At 41.5% G+C, this 24,503-nt stretch overlaps 2 protein-coding genes and 1 long non-coding RNA gene across 3 annotated transcripts in view; all 3 read left to right on the top strand.

Annotated features, from left to right (window-relative positions):
* The first annotated feature begins 79 nt into the window (after positions 1-79).
* On the top strand, positions 80-2,627 carry LOC134224854 (uncharacterized). Its single transcript, XR_009983084.1, has 3 exons — positions 80-166; positions 232-293; positions 2,438-2,627. It is a non-coding gene; the product is annotated as an uncharacterized LOC134224854 (long non-coding RNA).
* A 2,886-nt stretch (positions 2,628-5,513) lies between these two features.
* LOC134224853 (probable tyrosyl-DNA phosphodiesterase) lies at positions 5,514-8,358 on the top strand. The gene is made up of 5 exons (XM_062704492.1): positions 5,514-5,766; positions 6,088-6,168; positions 6,227-7,388; positions 7,483-8,068; positions 8,140-8,358. The coding sequence occupies exons 1-5, from the start codon at positions 5,733-5,735 to the stop codon at positions 8,272-8,274; spliced, it is 1,998 nt and encodes a 665-aa protein (XP_062560476.1). The 5' UTR covers positions 5,514-5,732; the 3' UTR covers positions 8,275-8,358.
* Positions 8,359-8,741: 383 nt separating this feature from the next.
* LOC134224852 (cyclic nucleotide-gated cation channel beta-3) overlaps positions 8,742-24,503 on the top strand; it is a 67,466-nt gene continuing 51,704 nt past the window's right edge. The window contains exon 1 of the mRNA XM_062704489.1: positions 8,742-8,871. The gene's annotated coding sequence lies outside the window, so the exon portion shown is untranslated. The remainder of the gene's footprint in view (positions 8,872-24,503) is intronic.

Genomic DNA, 24,503 nt, shown 5'->3' with positions numbered 1-24,503 from the left:
CAAACAAACCGAGTAAAAGTGTGAGTGAAACGTGCGTGTACGTACACGATCGCTGAAAGCCTAATAGTGTTTGGGCCAACCGCCATTTAAACTTTTCTCTAAAAGTCGGCGGCGATGTTAATTGAAAGAGTAAAAAGTTTATTTGCAGAAAAGGATAAAAATGCATGTAAGTAGAAACTTAATTATAGGAAATAAAAAGCTGATATATATTAATGGTTTATTTTCTAAAAGGAGCACGGTATACAACATTAAATTGGGAGATTCAGCTGCGAACCACAAAAATGCTTCAAAAGGTGAGAATAATCTATGATGTGCTTTCTTTAATGTATGTAAATGACCTACAATCGATACAATAATTGAACAATGTTGCAACTGGCCATACCATTATGGATACATTAATCCCCTCAGCACAAATTATCAAGTTTTTCCGTACACGCTTACTTCAGTTCACCCAAATATGGGTGAAGAGTACCTAAATTCCCCAAAAAGTGCACATACCTAGATATGGGTGATTTACGGTTTACCCATATTTGGGTGTTTTAGTATATGAACAGTTTATAGGTGAATATTACCCAAATTTAGGTACTTTTTCGGGCTTTGACCTGGGGTATTTTCTATTAGAGACTCAGAATTAAATTTTGTTTGTTCAGATTTCAAAAAATAAAAAAAAATGTTTTTTTACGTGATGAAAATCATTTTTATTCATGCTAATATGTTTACGGTGCACTACAATGGAACAATTACTGATTACGCATTTCCCAATGGATTGCTGCTAAGTAATACATCTGGGAGATGGTCGGATGTAAATCGCTCGTCGCGTTTACTCTGGCTTATTGCCCCTAATATTGCATCTTATTCTGGGCAGCTGATGTTTCCATACGGCCGGTTGATGATTGTTGACCGGTAACACGAATGTGGATATGCGGTCCACCGTACATTTGGGTTGACATCTCTCGCTTCATTATGGTCGTTGCCTTAAATCCACTCTCTATCCAAATTTCCTGGTGTTGCATGCAGTATAGGACGAATTTTTCCTGATGGTTGATTCCATTTCTGCCAGCTACAGTTTCCCAGTGGTCAAAGCCGAACGGAAACAAAATCTGAAATAACGAAAGAATATATATAAATAAAGCGCCTCCGGCCATAGATATTAATTATTTAGTTGAATACTCACCAGTAAAGAAGAAAACCATCTTCAAATGCAAGCATTTCGAGCCAGAGGGAGAATAGAATAACACGACCGAGGACACACTGGTGTCCATGATGTTCTCAACTGAATGAAAATGTTTTGTTTTTCATCCAAATATGGGTGAATTGATTTACCCATATATAGGTAAAGCTGGTTTGACAAACATTATGAGTGATGTTTACTGATTTTATTGGTATATTTCACCCATATCTATGATGTACCCAAATATGGGTGAATCAAGTACCCATAAATAGGTAAAGTGAACTAAGCGTGTATGGCGTCAGAACCTGGGAGGGAGCTCTCGATACTACACATCAAATTAAATAAATACTTTCGTCATGCAACAAGTAAATTTTCAACAAGGAAAGACAATCAACGTAGGCGCCACCTGAAAAGACCAAATTTTGTTTTGTGTGTTATTGTTGTTATATTTCCTTGGAAAATTTTCTTGCCGACAGTTTTGTTTTCGGCTCACACTGACAGCTAGATTTCGGCTCGGCTTGACATTCACATTTTTCGAATCTGTTTCTCCCTCCCAGGTCAGAACCAACCGCAATGCCCTTTCAATCGACCTTTCTCGTCAAAATCTTTTATTGCGTAATCGAGTAATTTATTCATTTAATGCAAGTTTAAAAAAACATCTTTTTAGTGCCTCAAACTATTATTAAAGTTAAAAGCAAAACCCAGATTATTCCCAATTTAAATAAAGAGCAAAATCCCAGATAATTATTGAGAAAAACATTTTAGCGAGTTCAAAATACAATTTTAGGGGGATAGATTTCATTATTTCCATCAATTTACATTTATTTGCACTCATTTTAATGCATTAATTGATTTAATGCAGCAAATTGTTTCACATTTTTGTACACAAACACATACATACACACAAAAACTATCTCAATTTGTCGATCTTTCTAGAAAAGGTACGATTTTGAAGTAATTCTCTTGAAAATATAGCTGAGGTACTGATTTAGATAATAAAAAAAATGATGGGAAAGGTCAATCAATATAGGTGCTTATTGATATGGGTCGCTATTCACCCAATATTAGAGTTGAATTAGTATAGTGATTCAAATTGTTTGAGGTCACGCGTTTTGAAGATGAATCACGAGATTCAAATGTTTTGCAATTGTTTTAGTTCAGGTGATAAGCATATTGTTTGTTGTTATCAAGAAGTCAGGACATAGCTGTCCAGGACAACAAATTAATATTGCAGTCATTCATTGTTTTATTTGACTTATTTTCTAGAAACGTGCAGCCCCTTCGAAACATGCGAAAAATAGCTGATGAGAGAGCAGCATATCCTCTGGACATGGACAAAGCGTCTGCATCATACAAAAATGGTTTGAAAGTTTTTTTTTTAAATTTTACCAAAAACTTGTGGAGAAAATGAAAAAAAACATTGAAATTGAGACATCACCCATAGTGATATTGATTATAACAGAGTTTCAAAGAAAATTCGTTGTTCTTTTTGAATAGATTAGTAAAACTATTTACTACAAAGATGTTGAATAAAATATGTTTAAAACTTGTTTTGTGCTCATTTATTGTACCGTGAACTGAGAATAAATGCTATATCAATCGTAGCAGGAATCATAGTGTCCTTGAACTATCATATCATGTACAGTGATCGTTCGCTAATTGGGGCACGACCTCACCCCAACTAGCGAATGCCGTTCGTTAATTGGGGCGCTTTGACAAGCGTCAATGTTGTTTACTTTTTGCATTGAACAAAGGAAAATTTTACGCGCCAGAAAATATCGATCCCGCCAAACACGGAAACAAAACGTCAACGCGTTTTTGACATCACATTCTGACGTTTAGCTGCTTTTTAATTGGGTTTCGCCCCAATTAGCGAACCCCCAACTAAAAAGCGCCCCAACTAGAAAAACCCCAATTAGCGAACGTTCACTGTATCGTAGTTTGTAAAATAGAATTATACATATTGTGATACTGCTATCGTAAAATTAAATGTTTATTGAACACCTTTCAATTTGGATTAATCATGGAATCTTTATTTGTATTAACAAAAATCATTCTATTGATCTTCGTTGTTGAATACAATTATTATCCGTATCATCTCGTGACAAAAACTTGATGATAAACTAATGATTTCTGGTAAAATTGCTTGTCGAAAATATATGGAAAAATTCAGCTTTTTGAATGGTAACGATACTTAACGACCCATTCAGTGTATCGTCTAAAATGGAATTATTATAAATGCAATCATAAAAATTGTTCATAGTATAATTATCGTAAAATATTTTTTATGATTCCGGTGAAAATTAAATTATAATTCTCTATGATTAAAAAACGATAACATAGAAAAATAGTTGAATAATATAATTCTATTCGGGTGATAATCGTAGTTTTGATATTGAAGACATTTGAAGACATTTTTACTCGACTGTGAAGACATTTGAAAATATCCCCTGGCATCCCTGAACTTATATAATGGTTCGTCTTCTTCATACATTACTTTTACAAGAAAAATAGTGAGAATTAACTCCCTTAATATTAATTATGACAAATTAAGTTATTTTTAGCTAATCAAATTGTTTCTAAAATGTAATAAAGTACTTTTTCTTGATGGTCGTAACACAAGACAAGACCCGCCCTCTCCCCTTGTCACAAACTGTCACAAATTCTAGACCCCCTCCCCCCTTAAGCAGACCCCACACGACGGAAAAAGTTTGACAAACTCTTGATTATTGAAGAAAAAGATTGATCGTGTGAGTGCGAACCCAAAATATTGAAGTAAATATTGAGGGAAATCAGAAAAGTTTGATATTCTTTTCAATATTTCCCCTCATCTCCCCCCGCAGTTTGCCCACAGGAGTCGATGACGGTTGAGTGGGTGCGTGTTTTGTGCGTTATACCGCTATTTGATTCATATTAGTTCAAGAAAAAAATGAGTTTTTCTTCAGCTACGGCCATGCCGGCTAATCAGTGAAAATATTGAAGAAAAGTTTGATGAAAAGTTTGACGAAAAAAGTTTTGTCAATATATGCCTCGTGTAAGGTCTGCTTTAAACATAATTTTTAAACGACACCTCAGGGCCAATGGATTTACGCCGCATGAGCCTTTTATTTTAAATTTTATTTTTTAACGTTTTTTGAAAAGATGAAGAGGTTTTGTGCCTCTTTTGAGTTTAGTTTAGTTTATTGAGAATAATGAGAAGTAATTCGAAAAGGGTTCACTCAAAAGGGGCTTTCTCTGTTCCAAATTTTTTGTTAAAAATTAAAATAAATAAATAAGATAAATCAAGCATAATTTTTCATAACGACGTATGTAACAATTATGAGGATTCGAGAAATCCTTTGCAGAAAGTTGGCAAAACTTTTTCTAAAACTGTTTTAAAACTAAATCTTTTTTCAATACTTTTTTCCGCTGGCATGCGTCATTACATGACACGTAATAAGCGTGCTTCACATCGAATCTCAGTTCATTCAAATTCACTGTGAAAAACGATAAAATTATACATACACCGGTATGCTACACGCACGTCGGTGTACATTGGTCGGTTTTCCATAGTGCACGATTGACGCAACTGCAGTTTTGTTTTGTTTTGCTTTTTTTGGTACATAGGTCGCTCTTAGTTCCCATAAGTTAAAGCTACGTATGTAACAGTAAGACTTCAAAAATTGATTTTTGACATACGTCGATTCGTAAAAAGATTGAATTAAAGAATTTTAAGATCTGAAATCAGTAAAATCGATGCGTATTATATAAAGCCGCGTGTGATTGTCACGTTGTATTAAAAACCTCGTTTTGTTTACTTTTGTTACATACGTCGTTATGAAAAATTTTGCTTGAAATATTAATAAATTATTATTTCAAGACTAAATTTTCAAAACGACTTATCTGCTTTTGTAAACAAAGATTCAAACGACGATTTGACGAATCTGATAGCTCTCCCACGCAAACCAACACCATCAACAGGTACACGGAGGAATACGTTTACTCATTAATGGGTACTTTTTCTTTGCTATCTCTTTCCCTCTGCTGAAAAATTTACCCATTTTGAAAGAATAAGTGGATCTACTCATTTAAATGAGTAAATCCACTTATTCTCCCGAAATGGGTAAATTTTTCAGCAGAGAGAAAGAGATAGCAGACAAAAAATACCCATTTATGAGTAAACGATTTTTACCGGGTAGCGGAAACCTTCGCCTACCTATTGGTGGTGTTGTTTTGCGTGGGAGAGCTATCAGATTCGTCAAATCGTCGTTTGAATCTTTGTTTACAAAAGCAGATAAGTCGTTTTGAAAATTTTGTCTTGATTTTAAATATCCATAAAAAAATATTCTCCAGAACCTGCAGGTAACTCGAACAAGAATATTTTTCTGTGTGTATGCAAATGTCTCGCAGCTGCTCGCAGTTTGTTTTGATAATCAAAACGGTTTTGATTCGAGGCCAAAATTATTCTTATTTACATTCGCGTTTGCCCTGTTTTCCGGATTTTCATCAACTTTGATGTGTGTAGGACTCTAAACAATCTTTATCAAAAGTGAAGTCAGATTTGTTTACCAAGATATTTAAAATGGACAACAGCAAGAGAAAGGCGATAGCGAGAGGTAGGTAGTAGCTTTGATAAGTCAGTATACCTCAAGCTCTATCTGGTAAAAGGGCGAATGTCGCAAGAGAGAATTCTCTTCGTCGACTTCCCCTCTTTTAAATGTAAGTGACAAGCCGTGGATTTCCTTGTGGTTTATCACCTCAGAACGATAGAAAACAATGCAAACTTGCATTCTGAGGTGATAAACTGCAAAGAAATCCTCTGCTTGTCACTTTTATTCAAAAGAGGGGAAGTCGACGAAGAGAATTCTCTCTTGCGACATTCGCCCTTTTACCAGATAGAGCTTGACCTTATCTAATAATATATTCCAATTTCCAAGTCCCAGCAAAAGTATGTCAATATGGCTCGGATTGCTATCGCAAAAATCCTGTACACTTCAAGGAGTTTTCACATCCTCATTGTAAGTCATTACCAACATAATTTTGCATTCGATACTAACATAGAATTTCATTCCATAGTGGAATCAATCTTAGCGGATGCTCCAGCCAGCGAAAAATACCGGATACCAGATGAACTTTTCATAAGTCGTGAAGTTGTTCTCGAGCAACTTAAGATTTTAGAACAAATCTATCCCGAGCTAATGAACCAGAATTGCCCGCCGTCAAAGTATTCCAAGAACAACAATAGCTTAACTCCTTCATCCACAAACAACTGCAGCAGCTCCCCTTCGAAACCATCTCCATCGAACCATTCCAAAAATGACGATAGTGCCGTTAGCTCACAATCAAAAGCAAGTTTGACGCCCAAAGCAGCCGATCCAAAAGTAAACGGTGCTGCGAAACCAAAGTCTCCTGCTCCTATCCAGAAACCCAACGCTGTTGCGGATCTGTTCGCTGAGCGCCGCGCTAAAATGGCCAAAATACGAGCTGAAGAGCAAAAAAAGCAAGATCCTCAACCATCAACCAGTGCATCCCAGGGTCGAAATCAAGCAGACACCCCGAAGCAGACGTCAGGGGTCTCACTGAAGAAGGTCATTCCCCGCAACATTCATGATTACTTCCCTGTTGTGGCGCCCCGGGGACAAATGGCCAAAAAATTGGCTGCAGCCGCGCCTTATAACTATTTCCTCACAACGATCACCGACGCCAAAGTGACTCACTCGGAGCCGCTGTCGATCACATTTCAGGAACTGCTAGACTCTAGCCTCGGAGAGTTGGAATGCTCCGTCCAAATGAACTTCATGGTCGACATAGGGTGGCTTTTGGGGCACTACTTTTTTGCCGGTTATGAAAATCGCCCTCTACTAATTTTGTACGGAGATGAAACCCCGGAGCTGAAGATGGTATCGACGAAAAAACCAAATGTGACAGCGGTTAAGGTGCACATCGCCACGCCTTTCGGCGTGCATCACACTAAGATGGGACTGTACGGATATACGGACGGGTCGATGCGAGTTGTGGTTTCGACGGCTAATTTGTACGAGGATGACTGGCACAATCGAACCCAGGGGCTATGGGTCAGTCCCAAGTTGCCGCCCGTGCCGGAAGATGCGGACACGGGGGCATGCGACAGCAAAACAGGATTCCGAGAAAGTTTGATAACTTATTTGAATTCGTATAAAATAGCCCAAGTGCAACCGTGGGTGGCTCGAATACAAAAGACTGACTTCAGGGAGGTGAAGTAAGTTCCTCATAAACCTGTACCCAAGCAAATTAGTATTTTTATGATTTATTATTAATCAATGAAATTGACATTTAAACTACTGTTTTTTCAGCGTTTTTCTAGTGGCATCGGTTCCTGGAGGTCATTTGAATACGCCCAAAGGACCGCTTTGGGGTCATCCACGGCTGGGTTATTTATTAGGCAAACACTCAGCCCCAATCGATGATGCTTGCCCGCTGGTGGCACAAAGCTCTAGTATAGGTAGTCTAGGCCCTAACCCGCAGTCATGGGTTCTAGCGGAACTGATGGCCAGCTTCAGAAGAGACTCGGCACCTATTGGCTTACGAAGGATTCCTGCTTTCAAGATGATCTTCCCAAGCTTCTCCAATGTTAGAAACAGCCATGACAATCTATTGGGAGGAGGATGCCTACCGTACGTGAAAGCCACTCATGACAAACAATTATGGCTGAAAGACTATCTACACCAATGGAGAAGCGATTCCAGGAATAGAACCAAAGCGGTGCCGCATATTAAAACGTACTGCCGATGGTCTCACCGAGGATTGTATTGGTTTCTGCTGACATCGGCAAACCTATCGAAAGCGGCGTGGGGTGTCTACAATAAATCAGCCAAGTTTGAAGCACCCCTAAGGATTAATAGTTACGAAGCTGGGGTCCTATTTTTCCCCAAGTTTGTGGTAAGCAGAGATTGAAAACGTAACTGAATCTGCTCTTGATGCAACAATCATGTCTTATTTTTGTTTTGCAGATAGACGAAAACTTTTTTCCGATGGAACCGAAATTGGGCCAACAGCACCCTCATTTTCCAATGCCCTATGATGTTCCAATAATTCCATATGCTCCTGAAGATAGTCCCTTTTTCATGGATTATCTCAGAGGATAGTATTAGTTCACAAATTTATTATTCTTATTACGAAATTTCTCGATTTTTTTTGTAGTACATATTCTCAAGTTATGCTTATAAAAATATTTAATACATTAATATTTTACTGTCTTTTTTGTTATACCAAAGAAATCAAGAAAGGCTAAAAAGTGAATTGTAATTACTGCTGATGGTAAGTACTATGCTAAAATTACTAAAAATGCACGTACTTGAGTAAAGAATAAAACAAAAACCACTGGTTTTACGAGTTTTAAAAGCAAGACAACATCACCACTATTAGGCATTGCGCAGGACATGCATGGTGTCGATGATGGATGCGAACACGTGGCGGGTGTCACTTGTTGCTACCCTTGCCGGCAATCACGTGCAGTACATTCTGTTATCAAAACAAACTTTCGCATGCTGTCATCAACGATGGGATCGAAAGGACTTCACAGGACATGCGCCACAATTTGGCAAATGTAATCATTTTTGCTTGCCAAATTGTACCATCAACTTTTGCTGGATTGTCGAAATTTATTCTTTTGGTGGTAAAGATCAATCAATTTGTTTTGTGATTGTCGTGAAATCCGCAATTATCGTTGCGTTGAATTATTGGTGAGTTTGTCCGTCAAGTTGAACAATATGAGGTGTTTTCTATCAAATAGGATAAAGTGTTCGTGCAATCAATTATAATCAATTCCGTCTCATATTTCCAATTTATCAAATTGATTGGTCATAGTAGAAGCATGTTTTCTCCAGGACAGGTTGATAATCCTGTCAACATTATTACCATCTCATTCTGTGAATTTATTGAAACTAAATTATGGGAGAAATGTGAAGTGTCTTTTGATATGTTGTCTAAAGTGGTAATCTAATGTTGCTTATTTTTTAAATAGAATAAATATTGTGCACGTCAAATAGGCGAATTTACTAATATTTGTTGATGCTGACTTCAAAAGGATGAGGATGTACATATATGTAAAAACACTATAATATATAGCTTTAGTACCGTAGCACTTTTTATGCTAGTTTTTTCAGAGCTTAGATGATTAGAGACCAGTCAGTGTTGGGAAATCTCAAATCCTCAAATCTTATGCACGATTCAAATCCCACCAGGCCCATGGCCAGATAATCGTTCATGATTAGACTGACGATTTGCATCGTTGCATGATTTATGCGGGGGAAGCAGAGACTATGTCCAAGGGCTTGACGACTTTCCCAAGGCCAACTGCGAGTTGTGGTGCCGTGCCAGCCTAGGATGTGGTGGGGTTTGACAGTGAGCTCTGTTGAACTTCTATAAAAAGCTACATGTATCCGCAAACAAGTTTTGCCAAAGCCACCGTGTACCGCTCAAAGCGTACAAGCCCAAGTCCTGGTGTTAGGTGGGACACTAAACAGATCTGACGCGTCCTTATCATCATCAGTGCTTCCGGAATGTGGGCTTTGGACGTTGATTATGCTGAAGTTGAAGAACCGGCCTTTGATCCTCAACCAGCATATTCTCTCGTTGATTGGCCACCACCCGGTCACACGCCTTTGCATATCACCCATCACTATGAAATCTGTTCCCAGCTCGTGTGTGTTGCCGCAGCTCTGGTAGATGGTATGATTACCTCTAAACTTTCGCACCATTGATCCCTTCCAACAAACCTCCTGCAGCGCTACGATGCCGAATCCACGGTCCTTGAGCACATCGGCGAGTATGCGTGTGCTCCCGATGAAGTTGAGAGATTTGCAGTTCCACGAACCGAGTTTCCAATCGCTAGTCCCTTTTCGTTACAGTGGTTTTCGCCGATGGTTCCGGTCCGTACTCTCTTGTTGAATATTCGTTACGTAAGTTTTTTTTTGGCTGGTTTGCGGGCCTGTCACCAAACCCCCTAAATTTTCGGAGGAACATTCCTCCTTATTTCCGGTGGACCATGGTGCACAGTTTCGCTTAGACTTCCTCGCTGGCACTCGTACGATGGTCAGCCGCTCCTTACATGGAGAACAGCAGATTGTTTTCCGTCGGTAGTAGAATCACGAGAGCACGATTCAGAGAAAGACTTATAACTTTGGTAGATAGACATCAATGCGAAAACATTTTTGCAGCTTCTCCGTTTGACGCGCGCTCGTGATTCTACATACATACAGAAAACATACGATGATTCAACTCATCCATGAGCTTTTAGGTGCTGAAATGCCACGCACGCGCGGGAGAGCAGTTTTCTTATAATCAATAAAGATGGCTCATTAGTCCCGCCTCTTTGTTCTCCGGTATGACAGCAAATATTGTGTAACCGTCACACACCCCCCAAAGGGGCGTGACTACAGGTTCAACTTTATTGATTACAAGAAAGCAGCTCTCCCGCGCGCGCGAGCCATTTCGTTCGAGATGTCGCGGAGAGCAGACCGTGGTCGTCGTCATCAACATTAGCAGCGCTCAGATTAAATTTTCTTGTCTGAAATAGGGGGAATGACGGCTTTGGCAGGTTTTGTTCTATTATTGTCAGGGGGGTTTTTGTTGACCAAATTTTATGAAATTTGGTCACAATATTCTTTGATATGCTATGATATGATATGATATTTGATATGAAGTACTAACGGTCGGCTACCATCAATGAAAGGGAGCGTCCACAAATTACGGAACGCTTAGAGGGGTGAGGGGGGTTGGGCGAAGTGTGACAACCCATACATAATTTTTATATGCTTCATACAAAAGTGTGACATAGGGGGGAGGGAGGGTTGAAAATGCCTAATTTTTGCGTTCCGTAATTAAAGGATCTTCCCTCAAGGTGACTCGGGGAGGCACTACACACCGTGTTATTTTTCCTATCTTTTGTCTTTTTCTAACATTGTCACCTCGTAATTTTGGAGTGGCGTATTTCGGTTTTCAGTTGTTTGATGTAACTGTATCAGCATGTAGATTTCGAGTAAGAACGCGCCGGTGATACTTTTTCAAAATCATATTTGTTGTAAGAAAAAAAATTAGGCATTAATGATAATCTATAGTATCAATAGAATTGGCAAACTGCTGAAGGGTTTCCGAATCGATTGATAAGCAAATGTCGAAAATCCATCGAAAGATAAAGACGCTATTAGCGTTTGAAATCTATCCTAATTTTTGTGACAGTCTCGAATTTGGAAATTTCCGTTTTAAACCCTGTATCTGAGTATTCCCCTTAGACGAAGTTTACGTCAAAAAATCTGTAGCAAACATCAATACTGACGCCATACAATTTTCTTCAGTCATAATGCAAATCAATTGTTTGCATGCTCTCCTTCCGATACTTACTTGGGATTCAACTACCGACGTTAGCGTTGCGCTTTGAATAAAGTTCATCTCGGAACCGATTTCCTTTTCAATCATCAACAGGAAAAATAAAAAATTAGAGTCTCGCGGGAAAATTTCATGTTGTGCCGACAACATCCAAATCGTTGCAAACGCCACATTAGTGAATAAATTGCTGTAGCAATCTTCCGATGACAGCCTATGCTCGGACCGGCACTAATGCTATGATTCCGCTACCGATGCCAAACAATTATACTTTGTTCTATGAAGAAAGTTCGTCTAATATCAACATTCTCAATCACTAAAATCATATAACTCTGAATTACGCTAGAAAATTTCACCGAAGAATTTTCCAGTTCCTAACGGTTGCACTTTAGGAAAATTATTTCAACTTAACCTTCCTCCCAAATATAATGATGGTCCTGAAAAGAACCGATTAATTGCCACTTATGTGCCTTATCAGCAGCCACTGGGGTGCGCGACCGCCATCCGATGATTCGGCTCAACGAACGCCGTCGATTGCCAGATCCGCCGAAGATGGGACACGGATGAAAATGATGTGCTGCTGCTTCCACGACCGCCACCACCACCGACCGAAAAAATTTCATTATCCGCACCACCACACCGCTGAGACAGCCGTTGGCACTGGGACCGCTTCTGGACGCCCTGGTCCGCTCGCCGTGACATCTAGAATGAAAATGACGCGCACACGTAGTAGTAGTAGTAAAATTCTTCTTTATTGTTTCATTTTCTGTTCTACAATTATTTTTTACATGTACAGTGCTCGGCCGGCTTGGCCCTCCAACTTCAATTTTAAATTTTTATGTTTACATTGTTATTTAAGTGTTTATATGATATACTGTTAATATGACGGCCTTTAGGAGGCGCTGGTGTGTTTTTTTTTAAATTTGATAACCTAACTACTATGTACACTAATATTTACAATAAGAAATTTGATAACCTAGATTGGAACTAGCGCCCTAATTGGAGCCTGATCCGAATGCAAGCAACGGACCCTAAACTTTTCTTTACACTCACCAAAGCGTTCATGTAAGGTTTTTATTCCGGCCAGACGGTGGACCTCGGATGTTCTTGTCCTGGGAGGTGTTCAGGATCATCATCAGGAATTTGTTTTGTACACGTTGAAGTTTGAGGTGGTGGGATTTAGCGCAGCTCTCCCAGACCGGCATGCCGCAGGGAGGATGATTTGCTTGTAGACAGCAAGCTTATTTTTCAGGGACAATGACGACCGGCGGTTGATCAAAGGGTACAGTAGTTTCAACAAGACGTTACACTTTGTCACCGTTTTGTCAACCTGTTGCCTGAAAATAAGCTTGCTGTCGAGGGTCAAGCCAAGGTAGCCGGCCTCATTGGCCCATTCCACGGTCGTGCCATTGAGGATGATTTTACAGTCCCCAGGCGGAACAAGTTTAGGGATTTGGAGTGGGGAAAATGATGACCTGGGTCTTCGCCGCGTTGATACAGATCTTCCAGCTGGTGAGGTACTCTGTCAGGGCATCCAGGCCTCGTTGGAGTTTTGCCACTAGCGCTCTGATCACTCTACCGTTGTAGACGATGGATGTGTCATCTGCGAACAGAGACAGAATGCCGCCTTCTGGAGGTTCTGGCATGTCGGAGGTGAACAGATTGAAAAGCAGGGGCCGAGGATACTGCCCTGGGGAACGCCTGCGACGATGTTGTGCGCATTGGAACTCGCTCCGCTGATTGAGACCCGGAATGTCCTTGCCGACAGGTAATTGTTGATGATTTTCACCAGGTAGCTGGGAAGATTATAGCGTTGTAGTTTGTACACCAGGCCATCATGCCATACATTGCAAAATGCCTTCTCGACATCGAGTAAGGCCATGGCGGATGTTTTCGAGACAAACTTGTTCCGTCTGAGGACGTTGGTAACTCGGGTCAGTTGGTGTACAGTTGACCGACCGCGTCGGAAACCAAACTGTTCCTCGAGCAAGATGTTGAGATTTTCGGCAGACTCAAGTAACCGATGATGAATAGCTTTTTCGAATAGCTTGGATAACCCTGAGAGAAGGCTGATGGGTCGATAACTTTTGGGGAGGAAGGATCCTTCCCAGGCTTCCGGATGGGGATGACTTTCGCTGACTTCCAGGACGATGGGAAGTAGCTAAGCCGGAGACACTGATTAAAGATCAGCGAGAGGTGCTCAAAGAACGGAGCACTCATGTGTTTGAGCTCGAGATTCAGGATGCTGTCGAAGCCTGGGGCCTTCATGTTCTTCGACGATTTGATATAGGCCGTCAATTCGTCAGCTGAGATCTCCAACTCCTCCGAGAAGTCGTTGGGAATCAAATGGATGTTGTTAGCATGCTCGTTGACGGCTGCTTCGTGTGGACTGACGATGTTCTGCCCAAGATTGTGTGAGCTGACGAAGTGACGACCTATTTCAGCGACCTTCTCTGCAGGAGTTATCAAGCGATCCTTAGAGCCATTATTGTCTAGTGGGATCAAAGGTGGAATGGGCCGAGGCTTGGATTTTAGAATTTTGGTCATTTTCCAGAACGGCTTAGCATAATCTGGGAGAGTGCGGATCTTATTCGAGAAGTCGTTATTGTTGAGGTCCACCATTCTGGCCTTGATCATTTTTGTGATTCGATTGCAGCGTGCCTTAAGCTCAGGCAGTTCAGTACGCTGAAACTGCCTGCGAGTGACATTCCGCAATCGAATCAAATCTTTGGTGAGTGTATCGATGTTTAAGGAGTTGCTTACCTGCCGAGCCGTCGGTACGTGTTGCTCTCGGGCCGCCGTGATCGCCTCCTCGATAGCGCACAGCTGGCGGTCGATACTTTCCGGCGTCTCCGGACGCACCTCGTAGTCGACGGTGTTATCGACGCACTGCTGGAAACGCTGCCAGTTCACTCGGTGGTAGTTCCGCCGTAACTGCTGGTGCCGATTGACCGAGGAGCCCAGTTCCGCCACCACCGTATAGTGATCCGAACTGAGCTCCTGGTATACAACCGGCTGCGAGACGTGGTCATTCAGGTTTGTTACGTAGAGGTCGAGCGTTGCGTGGGCACCGGACCGACTCAGCCGAGTGGGGGAATCCGGGCTCAGGATCGTGTAGTGGCCTTCCTCCATGTCGTTGCTCCAGATGGTGCCGTTTCGATTGCCGCGACTGTTGCCCCAGGCTTGATGTTTGGCATTCAAGTCGCCGCACAGTGGTTCCATTTCCATAGAAGGGCGGTCATAAATATAAATTACGGAAATTATTCGGTAAAATAGTGTACTTTTAGTATTTTTCGGGTTAAACAGCCTATTTTTTAATTATTTGGTAGGCTCAGTCATTATCATACTTTACGGAGCCAATTTTAGTAGTATATGCAAAAATCCAACAAACAACGTTCAATTTATATTCTTGAGGAAGATGTGTGGTCGGGAAGATGCTTATTATTGTGAAAGCAGTAAACGAAAATAAACCTGATTAATCCACCTAGCGGTGTTAATACCTTTCTAGTGCGTATGAAAAAATAGTATTTTTGCCATAACTTTTAGACCCATTGTGCGATCTGGCCAATTTTTATTAGAAAACAAAAGGATATGATTCCACGTCGAATGCAACTTTTTCCGAACAAATCGGTTAAGTATAGATCAACATTTGGCGTAACAGCCAAAATTTATTCCTTCTGATTCTTTGTCCACATATATTGCTAAATATGTAGACGAAGAATCAGAAGGAATCAATAATGGTTGTTACGCCCTTTCCAAATGTTGGTCTAGAAGTATAAATGCCTACAAAATAAGTGAGTTTTTTTGCGCACATACATGGTATCTAATACTATGGGTCTCCGGGCACCCTATAACAGTTCGTTTTTGGAACACATGTATAGCCTTTACGTATACTTAGTATATGAGAAAGGCAAAAAGGTTTAATATATCAATTTAAAGTTAAATATAATATATTTTCACATAAATTATTCACTTGTCATAGAAGCTCAAAATAATTTTCTTAATAAATTATTCGTAATCCACGATATACTATTTAATCATCTGCACACAGATAGCTAATAATATAAATAATATAATAAACTTTTAAAATAATAAAAATAAACTTTTCAGTCTCATAAAGTTGACAATACTCGTGTTCATCAATTTTGGTAAGTTTTTACCATCGTTTATTTATTTTCAAGCTCAGTCGCAGACTGTGGTAGCTGAAATGCCATTTAGGCAGCAGCCAGAAATATGAATACACTTAAAGGATATTCAAAAAGAAATTGAAGCGGTATACGATTAAATTGAGCAGAAAATATTATATCTGTTAAACAAACATAATTTTGCTATTTGTTTACCCTCAGCTTTCTCATGGACGGTTGCAGCTGAAATAGCCTTTAGATGAAAGATAGGAGTGTAAATATTTACTCAGAGGATGTTTCTGGAGGGGATTTGAAGGGGAAACATACTTTCTTAGTGGATGCAAAAGATAATAAAATTGAGTAAAAAATTGTGTTTCCATCAAAGAAACACAGTGAAGCTATTTGTTTAGCATTTGCTTGGTCGCAAACGGTCGCAGCTAAAATAGCCTTTAGATGACAGATTAGAGTGTAAATATTTACTCACAGGATATTTCTGGAGGGGATTTGAAGGGGAAACATATTTTCGTAAAGGATGAAGATAACAAAATTTAGAAGAAAATTGTGTTTCCGTCGAAGAAACATAGTAAAGTTATTTGTTTACCTTTTGCTTGGTCGCAAACGGTCGCAGCTGAAATAGCCTTTAGATGTCAGATTAGAGTGTTAATATTTATTTAGAGGATGTTTCTGGAGGGGATTTGAAGGGGAAACATACTTTCTTGGAGGATGAAGATAACAAAATTTAGAAGAAAATTGTTTTTCCGTCGAAGAAACATAGAAAAGTTATTTGTTTACCATTTGCTTGGTCGCAGCTGAAATAGCCTTTAGATGATAGATAATAGTGTAAATATTTACTCAGAGAATGTTTCTGGAGGGGATCTGAAGGGGAAAATTATTGAAATTTAAAAACTAATGAAATTCAGAAGAAAATTGTGAATCCGTTCATCAAACACAGTAGAGTTTTTCGTTGACCATTTGCTTGGTTGCGGACGGTCCCAGCTGAAATAGCATGTAGATGACAGATTAGAGTGTAAATATTTACTCAGAGGATATTTCAAGAGGGAATTCAAGGGTAAAACATAAGTTTCATGAGGTATGCCAACATTTTCACGTATAGTTTATTTAACTGGATTATCTTAAATTCGAAGCCTTATACAGAGCATATTAGCTCAAATTCTATAAAAATGACGATTGCATCTTATATAGTATACCATAAAGTAGCAGTTTAGGGATAACTTGTTGAATTTTGATAAAGTAATGTTTTTGGATTTATGACCTATGGGGGAACCACTGTGCGCCGGCAATGATATACTGGCCTTGCCTCCGCGTCAGCTTGACGATGTCCCTCCGAAGGGCAGCCGATGATCCATCGCCGGCTTTGGCTTGCGTTGGACAGTACGCCGCGATGAGCGCGATTGTGCCGACCGAAGTGGTGATTTCGATACCGATGGCCTCGATGACACTGAGCTGGAAGCTTGGAAGCAGACGACAGTTGATGTTGTAGCGAAGAGCGATGGCCACACCACCTCCCCTGGTCGGCCGGTCGAGTCGCACGATGCGGAAGTCCGGGATGTTGATGTTCACCTCCGGTTTTAGGTGCGTTTCGGTGATGAACGCCACGTCTATTTCCTTCTCCTCAAGGAAATCCTTCAGCTCGATTGTTTTGCTCTTTAGCGAGCAAGCGTTCCAGTTGACCAGGCCCACCCTAGCAGCCATTTTCAATGATGAACATGCCAAGTGTGAAGACCTGGTCGAATCGGGTTTTGCAGCCGCGCAGTCGAGGGGGCAGCAGGGACAGCAGGAACAGCATGATGTCCAAGGGCTTGACGACCCCTCCCCAGCTGTCTGCGAGTCAGGGAGAACTGCCTAGGGCGTGGTGGGATTTAGCAGTGGGCTCTGCTAAAATCCCTCCCAAAACCACAAGTGCCCGTAAGCGGACTCTATCAAAGCGACTGTGTGCCGCTTCAAAAGCACAAGCCCAGGGAGGGAGTGCCAACTGGCATGTGGAGTGTCCCTACTTCGGTAGGGTAGTGCGTGAGCTGCTTCGGCAGGGAGTGAGTGATCTGTTTGTGCTGAGGCAGGAGTGTCATAGCGAGTCGCCGCCGCTATGGCCACCTCGAAGCGCAGCAGAAGTTTGAGTATGGACTGCACATGCTAAGGTAAGAGTGTCGTAGCGTAGTATCGTTGATTAGTCCCCACATACCGCTATCGACACCTCGAGGCATGGCAGTGGAGTGTTAGAATAAGTTGTGGAGTGTACCTACTTCGGTAGGGTAGCGCGTGAGCTGCTTCGGCAGGGAGTGAGTGATCTGGTTGTGCTGAGGCAGGAGTGTCATAGCGTGTCTCCGCCGCTATTGTCACCTCAAAGCACAGCAGAAGTCTGAGTATGGACTGCACATGCTGAGGCAGGAGTCGAGGTATCCCATCGACACCTCGAGGCATTGCAGTGGAGTGTTAGAGTGAGCACCCGAAAAAGGGTCACATGGAGCGAATGGTCTTTGGAGAAGCTGCTTCGGCGGCAGGGTAGCAGTGGGTTGTACCCACACACCTACAGTTGTGCACATGTGGTGCATGGGGAGTGTCCCTGCTTCGGCAGGGTAGCGTATGGTCTGCTTCGGCAGTGGTGTGATTGATCTGCTCGTGCTGAGGCAGAGTGTCGTAGCGCAATATCTGTAGGCCCAGGCAGTTACCGCTATTGACACCTCGAGGCATGGCAGCGGAGCGTCCGGGAGAGCATCCAAGTAAGACTCAAATGGAGTGAATGGGGTGCGAGCACCCAAGTCAGTCTCGCGTGGGACGAGTGCCTGTGTGAGCGATAATGAGTGAGTACGCTTAGTACTGCCGTCCCCCCAGAAGTAGTACTGCGAGGTAGTTCCTGGGGGAAACGATGGTGGAGCCCAAGGGAGTTAAGTCGGTATTACCGGTATGGTCGAGTCCGACACTCCAGTACACTTCCGTGTGGTAGTTTGGCAACTACAATGCACGTGTACTGGGTTAGTGTGTAAATGCATTCTCCCTTGTAAAAAAAAAAAAAAAAAAAAAGCCGCGCAGTCGAGTGGCGAGCTGCGCGAAGATCGGCATCAGTTGCTCCGGAGTGTACAGCGGGGCAGATTCCTCCGGTGGGACGGCTTCGTTCTCCGACTGCCGACGGAACCCAGGAGGAGGGAGCGGGGGCCATTCGCTGGTGGATGGTGCCGACGATGTTGGAGCTTGGACCGATGCAGCTGCCGCTGCCAGTCGCTTGTGCGGCTGTAGCGGTGGGAGTATTGGAATCACACGACGGGTAGCAGGGATGGCTGGAAAGTTCACCTCGTTGATTACAGGAACACGGTTCTTCTTCGGCATGGTCCTGGTGGAAGCCTTCTTCCGGATTTCCAGGAACTCGGCTCGCTTTGGGCAGCCCTTTGTGGTGGCCCGATGTTTGTCGCCACAGTTGGCGCACTTGGGATCTGCCACCTCCATTTTGTCGCACTCGTCAGTCGGATGGGGTTCGCCACACTTGTTGCAGCGCGGCTTCATGCGGCAGTTCCTGGTGCCGTGCCCGAAATTGAAGCAGTTGGTGCATTGCGTTACATCGCGGTGCACTGGCCGATATCGCTCCCAGTCAACGACGGTGTAATTTATAACGCCAACCAGCTTCAGGTCCTTCCAGGTAGTGGAGCCGTGCTCCAGATGGATCAGGTAAAGCTGGTCGCGATATTTCCTCGCCTTGTCGTGACGAGCGATCTTGTGGACGGCTACTGGCTTCAGTCCGCAACTTTCAAGCTCTGCTTGGAGCTCTTCCTCCTTCATGTCGTGAAGTCCTCGCAGCAAAGCCTTGAGCGGCTTCGTGCCGGGATGGTCATGAGTGTAGTACTCATACTTGTGGACCTCGAGGAACTCCACGACGGATTGATGATGGTCCCGGTTGGCCGGCATCACTTTCACGCCCTCGCTGCAGAGCCGAAAAGTACATTTCAGCCCCTTAGCGATCAGCTGGCGAATTTTTGGGCGTAAATCCGGCGGATCGCCCTTCACAAACACGGGCGGGCACTTCTCCTTCCGCTCCGGTTGCACCTGCGGCAGCTGCGATTGCTGCTTCTTCCTCTTTTTCGGCGGATTGCCGGCGTCATCAAGCGGCAACGGCGAGAACACGTTGCTCTGCAAAAGCTGCTTGGAGGAGTTACCCGCGCCTCCAAGAGCAGAGCGCTTAGGCACTTTTCCAGCGACCGAATCGGCCACCGAGTCTCCCATGACGGGTCCGGGAGAAAATAACGCCAACGCGACAAGCGAAAACGTAAACAGCGAACGAACGAGAAAATACACTTCGAAAAAATGCGCGAGCAAAAAACACGTCCGTACGTGTTGCTGTCTCGAACTGGAATGAGATGTAGCGAGACTCGCACACGGCAGGCACTGCTTCTTTTATACACAAAGAAAATCTTGAGACGCGCACACGTGAAACATGGGGCTTTTTATACACAGGGAAAAATAAGCAGCAGTGGATCAAAAGGCCCGTACCTTACTGCAATCTGATGTCCGTGTTGGGGATTTATGAACGGAATGGAATTTTTCACCCGGTTTGGAAAGAAACAACATTTTCAATAGTTTAACGTTGATAATCAATAGTATCAATATAATTGGCAAATTTCTGGAGAGTTTCTGAATCGATTGATAAGCAAATGTCGAAAATCCATCGAAAGATAGAGACGCTATTAGCGTTTGAAATCTATCCTAATTTCGTGACGGTCTCGAATTTGGAAATTTCGGTTTTAAACCCTGTATCTGAGTCTTCCCCTTAGACGTAGTTTACGTCAAAATATTTTCTGGGTTATTGCAAATTTTGCGCCGTGTTCGACTCCCATGCAAAAAATATTGTCCCACCAAAAATTGTTCCCACCAGTTCCTCCATATATGGATGACGTCTCCACTGCAAGAAAGAGCTGTTTGGGGTGTGAGATAAGGTGCAAGAATGATGTTTTGGATTGTGCTTTCGCTAATTTCTATACAATTGGACGTGTGAGCATTTGTTTTGGTACTTCGACAAATTTGCACGGAAGTCTATTCTTCGGTGAGAAAGGCAATACTTTGATGGTCGCTTCAAACAGCTACTCAAGGTTTTTCTATTCCACATCTCGATATTTCCATGCAGAGTTATCGGTCCCTTCAATATCGACTCAAGGAGGTTTTACTGAATACTCGTCTTGTGACAGTAAAAACATTCCACTAAAAAAAGCTAAATAATTTTCTTGGTTCATGATTCTGAAAGACAAGCTCTATAGATATATTTTTGATAATTGTTGGACACGTTGGCCACGTCCGGAAATGTTCATGCACCCAACCAGCGGATGGCAGATTTTAATACAATTCTGCATAAGAACCTTACAGAAACTGTATAATAATTTGCCATATACAATTTCGGAAGATTTTAATACAATTTTGTATTGAAATAATACAGATTTGTATTATTTTAGCACAATATTTGTATAAAAAGCTTACAGAATTGTATATGCCAAGATTTTATACAATGATTGCCAGATTTGTTTTCTGGGTGTGGGAAAGAGAACACTTTTTGATTAGCTCAGAAATCTATCTTGCTACGAATCAAACTTTATGATTTCAAGTCATCATCTCATTATGATCTCAAGTCATCACTTCATCATTTCAAAGTCAAAACAAGATGATTTTTTGAGAGCTTCCAGACACATTGACCACATCCGGACTGTTTGCTGAGCTTGTCTTTCGTAATTAAGTAACTTATTATTTCGTAAAATGGGTTTCGAGGCAAATATAAATTTGTCCACTATACTGATGGATCCGGGTCTCCAGTTAGCCTTGCGAGAAAAGGCGTAGGATTGCCAATTCGAAAATGGCGAGTTCGATTCTTGGTCCGGTCAAGGATGTTTACGGGTGGGAAACATTATCGACTTTCTGGGCATAGTGTATCAATTTTACTTGCCACACAACATACATAATCATGCAATGACGGGCATAAATAAGCTTTAAATTAAAAACTGTGGAAATGCTAATAGAACACTAAGTTGACAAGCCAGGCCAAGTTCCAGTTGGAGTGTAGAGCCATAGAAGAAGAAGAAGATACTGATGGATTCAGGCTCCCAGGAACGTTTTCGAACGTGGAAATGCGTCCAAAAACTCTCAATAGCTCATCTGCTGGGTTTGTCTTTCTAAATAATGAATTCTAATGTATCGCAAAATAGGTTTCGTGATTAACTAAAAATCCTCCAATTGCTTGAGAGAACCAGGCTGCAGGGAACACTCCGTATGGCCGATATGGTCAAAGGTTCAAATTAATCTATTATGCTTGTCTTTCAAAATCGTGGAGTTCGAAAAGTCGAAAATTGGGTTTCGGCGCTAAATGTTATTTGTGATGTGACCAGATAAATTTTGTGTGAGCGCGGGACAAAAAAAAGTTCATAGTTTAATACGTTTTTACGTTTAGCAAGGCTTAGTTTGCTGACTGTTTCATAAACGGCTACTCATTTTAGAAGTCAAAGCTTTCTTCAAACGTTGATTTTGCAGCTCAATGTAGCTATGGAGTTTCGTATAATTTTAAAGTTTAGCGGTTCCCTATCCGATAACTATAAAACTGTTGCAACTATCGAATTGCAGGTAAAAATCGTTGCAATTAAATGACTTTCAGCTGTTGATCGTCTAGTGTACAGAATTTTGTTTTTTTAAAGCATTGATATCGAATCTCGAAAATTATTTCCTGAATAACCTTAATAACTATTTCTAAAATATCTAACAAAAGTAGATACTGTGATTATGAAATAATTAAATCATATTTTTCTTAAAGTCTATTCTGGTTGAAGTTTTTGCCTTCAGGAATCAGGTTCACGGTTACTATTCCAATTTATTTCCAAACTGGTGAGACTGAATAGATGTCTGCTCAGAAAATCAAAAATTTCGTCCCATTTCAGATCGCTTGCGATTCTGCAGGGAGAGCGTCGTGCTTGAGTTTTGCATGCAGAATCGCAACGTTCCGCTTAATCGCCAAAAAGGATTTCGCTTCAAAAAGAACCAAAACCCAATAGAAGCGTATTTTATGTTACTTATGGATTTATTTTCCAATGTTTTAAGCAAAGAAAGTAAATTTGATTAATTCAACGGAGAATGATACGTAGAAATCAAGCAATGATTCAAACCACAAGTCGAATCATGAACGATTATCTCTGCTCTGCCATGAGTCGGGTGGTGTTTGACTCGCGCTTGATTTGAACTTTGGATGAGATCTTAAAATTTAAGTTTTTCCCAACACTGTTATTGATTTCCAATATCAACACAGTAAAGGCCATCTTCTAACTGGAGTAGATTTTCCACATACCAAAATATCACTATGCATTTAAATGGAGTGATATTTTGGATGTTCCGTGTCGAAATACAAGCAATTAGGCAGCAGGAAATACATAGAGGCAAAATCTGCTCACAAGATTCCCATGGTAAAACAAACAATAGAAATAATGTAGTCTGAGTCACAGAACATTTTGTTCTTGATTTCTATGATCCATATAATTGTCTTATGAAACTTAGTATTAGTCAAAACTATAAATTTTAAAAATCTAATAATTTCTTTTAAAATACTAAACAATGACTAAAAATGTATTCTATTTTTCTGTATTTCGCGGGACATTATCTAGAAATAAGCTGAAGGCGGGACGTTTCGCGGGACGCTTTTCAGCGCGGGACAAATAGTGAAAATGCGGGACTGTCCCGCGAAACGCGGGACGTATGGTCACATTATTAATTGCCTACTTCACTTAGCGAATCAGGTCTCCTTGACTTCCGGATTTGGATTCAGGTTCTCAGGAACGTTTTCGAACGTGACCAATGTCCTCTCAAAAACTCATCTATTGAGCTCGTCTTTCAAAATCATGGAGTTTGACATGTCGCAAAATGGGTTTCGGTGCTAATCGAAATTTGTCCGCATACCTGAGGGAACCAGGCTCCCGGGAACACTTTCGGATGTGGATGTGACCAATGTATCCAAAAAATCATGTATTGCGCTTGTCTTTCAAAATCATGGAGTTTGATAAGTCGCAAGATGGGTTTCGGAGCTAATCGAAATTTTTCCGCTTCCCTGAGGGAACCAGGCTCCCGAGAACATTTCTGGACATGGCCAATGAGTCCAAAATCTCTCAAAAAATCATGTATTGTGCTTGTCTTTCAAAATCATTAGGTTTGACATGCCGCACGATGGGTTTCGGTGCTAATCGAAATTTGTCCGGTCCCCTGAAGGATTCAGGTTCCCGTGAACACTTCCAGATGACGCCAATGTATCCAAAACCTTTCAAAAACTAATAAAATAAGATTGTCTTCCGAAATTAATATGTCGCAAGATGGGTTTTGGTGCTGAGCAAGATTTGTACACTTTCTGAGGGAACCAGGCTCCCAGGAACACTTCCGGACGTGGCCAATGTGTTCAAAACTGAAAAACTCATCTATTGAGCTTGTCTGTCAACATCATGGAATTTGATATGTCGCAAGATGGGTTTTGGTGCTCGGTGAGATTTGTCCACTTTCTTGTGGGAACCAGTTCCCGGGAACACTTCCGGACGTGGCCAATGTGTTCAAAACCTCTGAAAACCTCATCTATTGAGCTTGTCTTTCAAAATCATGGAGTTTGATATGTCGCAAGATGGGTTTTGATGCTAGACGTGATTTATCCACTTTCTTGAAGGAATCAGGATCCCGGGAACACTTCCGGATATGGCCAATGTGTTCAAAACCTCTGAAAACTCATCTATTGAGCTTGTCTTTCAAAATCATGGAGTTTGATATGTCGCAAAACGGGTTTCAATGCTAATCGAAATTTGACCACTTCCTCGAGGGAACACTTCCGGCCGTGACCAATGTATCCAAAACTTTTCAAA

The sequence above is a fragment of the Armigeres subalbatus genome, chromosome 3 (assembly GCF_024139115.2).
Source record: "Armigeres subalbatus isolate Guangzhou_Male chromosome 3, GZ_Asu_2, whole genome shotgun sequence".
Classification (NCBI taxonomy): domain Eukaryota; kingdom Metazoa; phylum Arthropoda; class Insecta; order Diptera; family Culicidae; genus Armigeres; species Armigeres subalbatus.
The sequence above is the reverse complement of the archived record's forward strand: the minus strand, read 5'-3'. Positions and strand labels throughout refer to the sequence as shown.

What these genes read in the sequence shown, in the direction of transcription:
- LOC134224853 (XM_062704492.1), top strand. Translation starts at nt 5,733, where the DNA reads ATGGACAACAGCAAGAGAAAGGCGATAGCGAGAG. An exon ending in GAGAAAGGCGATAGCGAGAG is followed by an intron (nt 5,767 to 6,087) that starts GTAGGTAGTAGC and finishes CCAATTTCCAAG; the next exon opens with TCCCAGCAAAAGTATGTCAA. An exon ending in ACTGACTTCAGGGAGGTGAA is followed by an intron (nt 7,389 to 7,482) that starts GTAAGTTCCTCA and finishes CTGTTTTTTCAG; the next exon opens with CGTTTTTCTAGTGGCATCGG.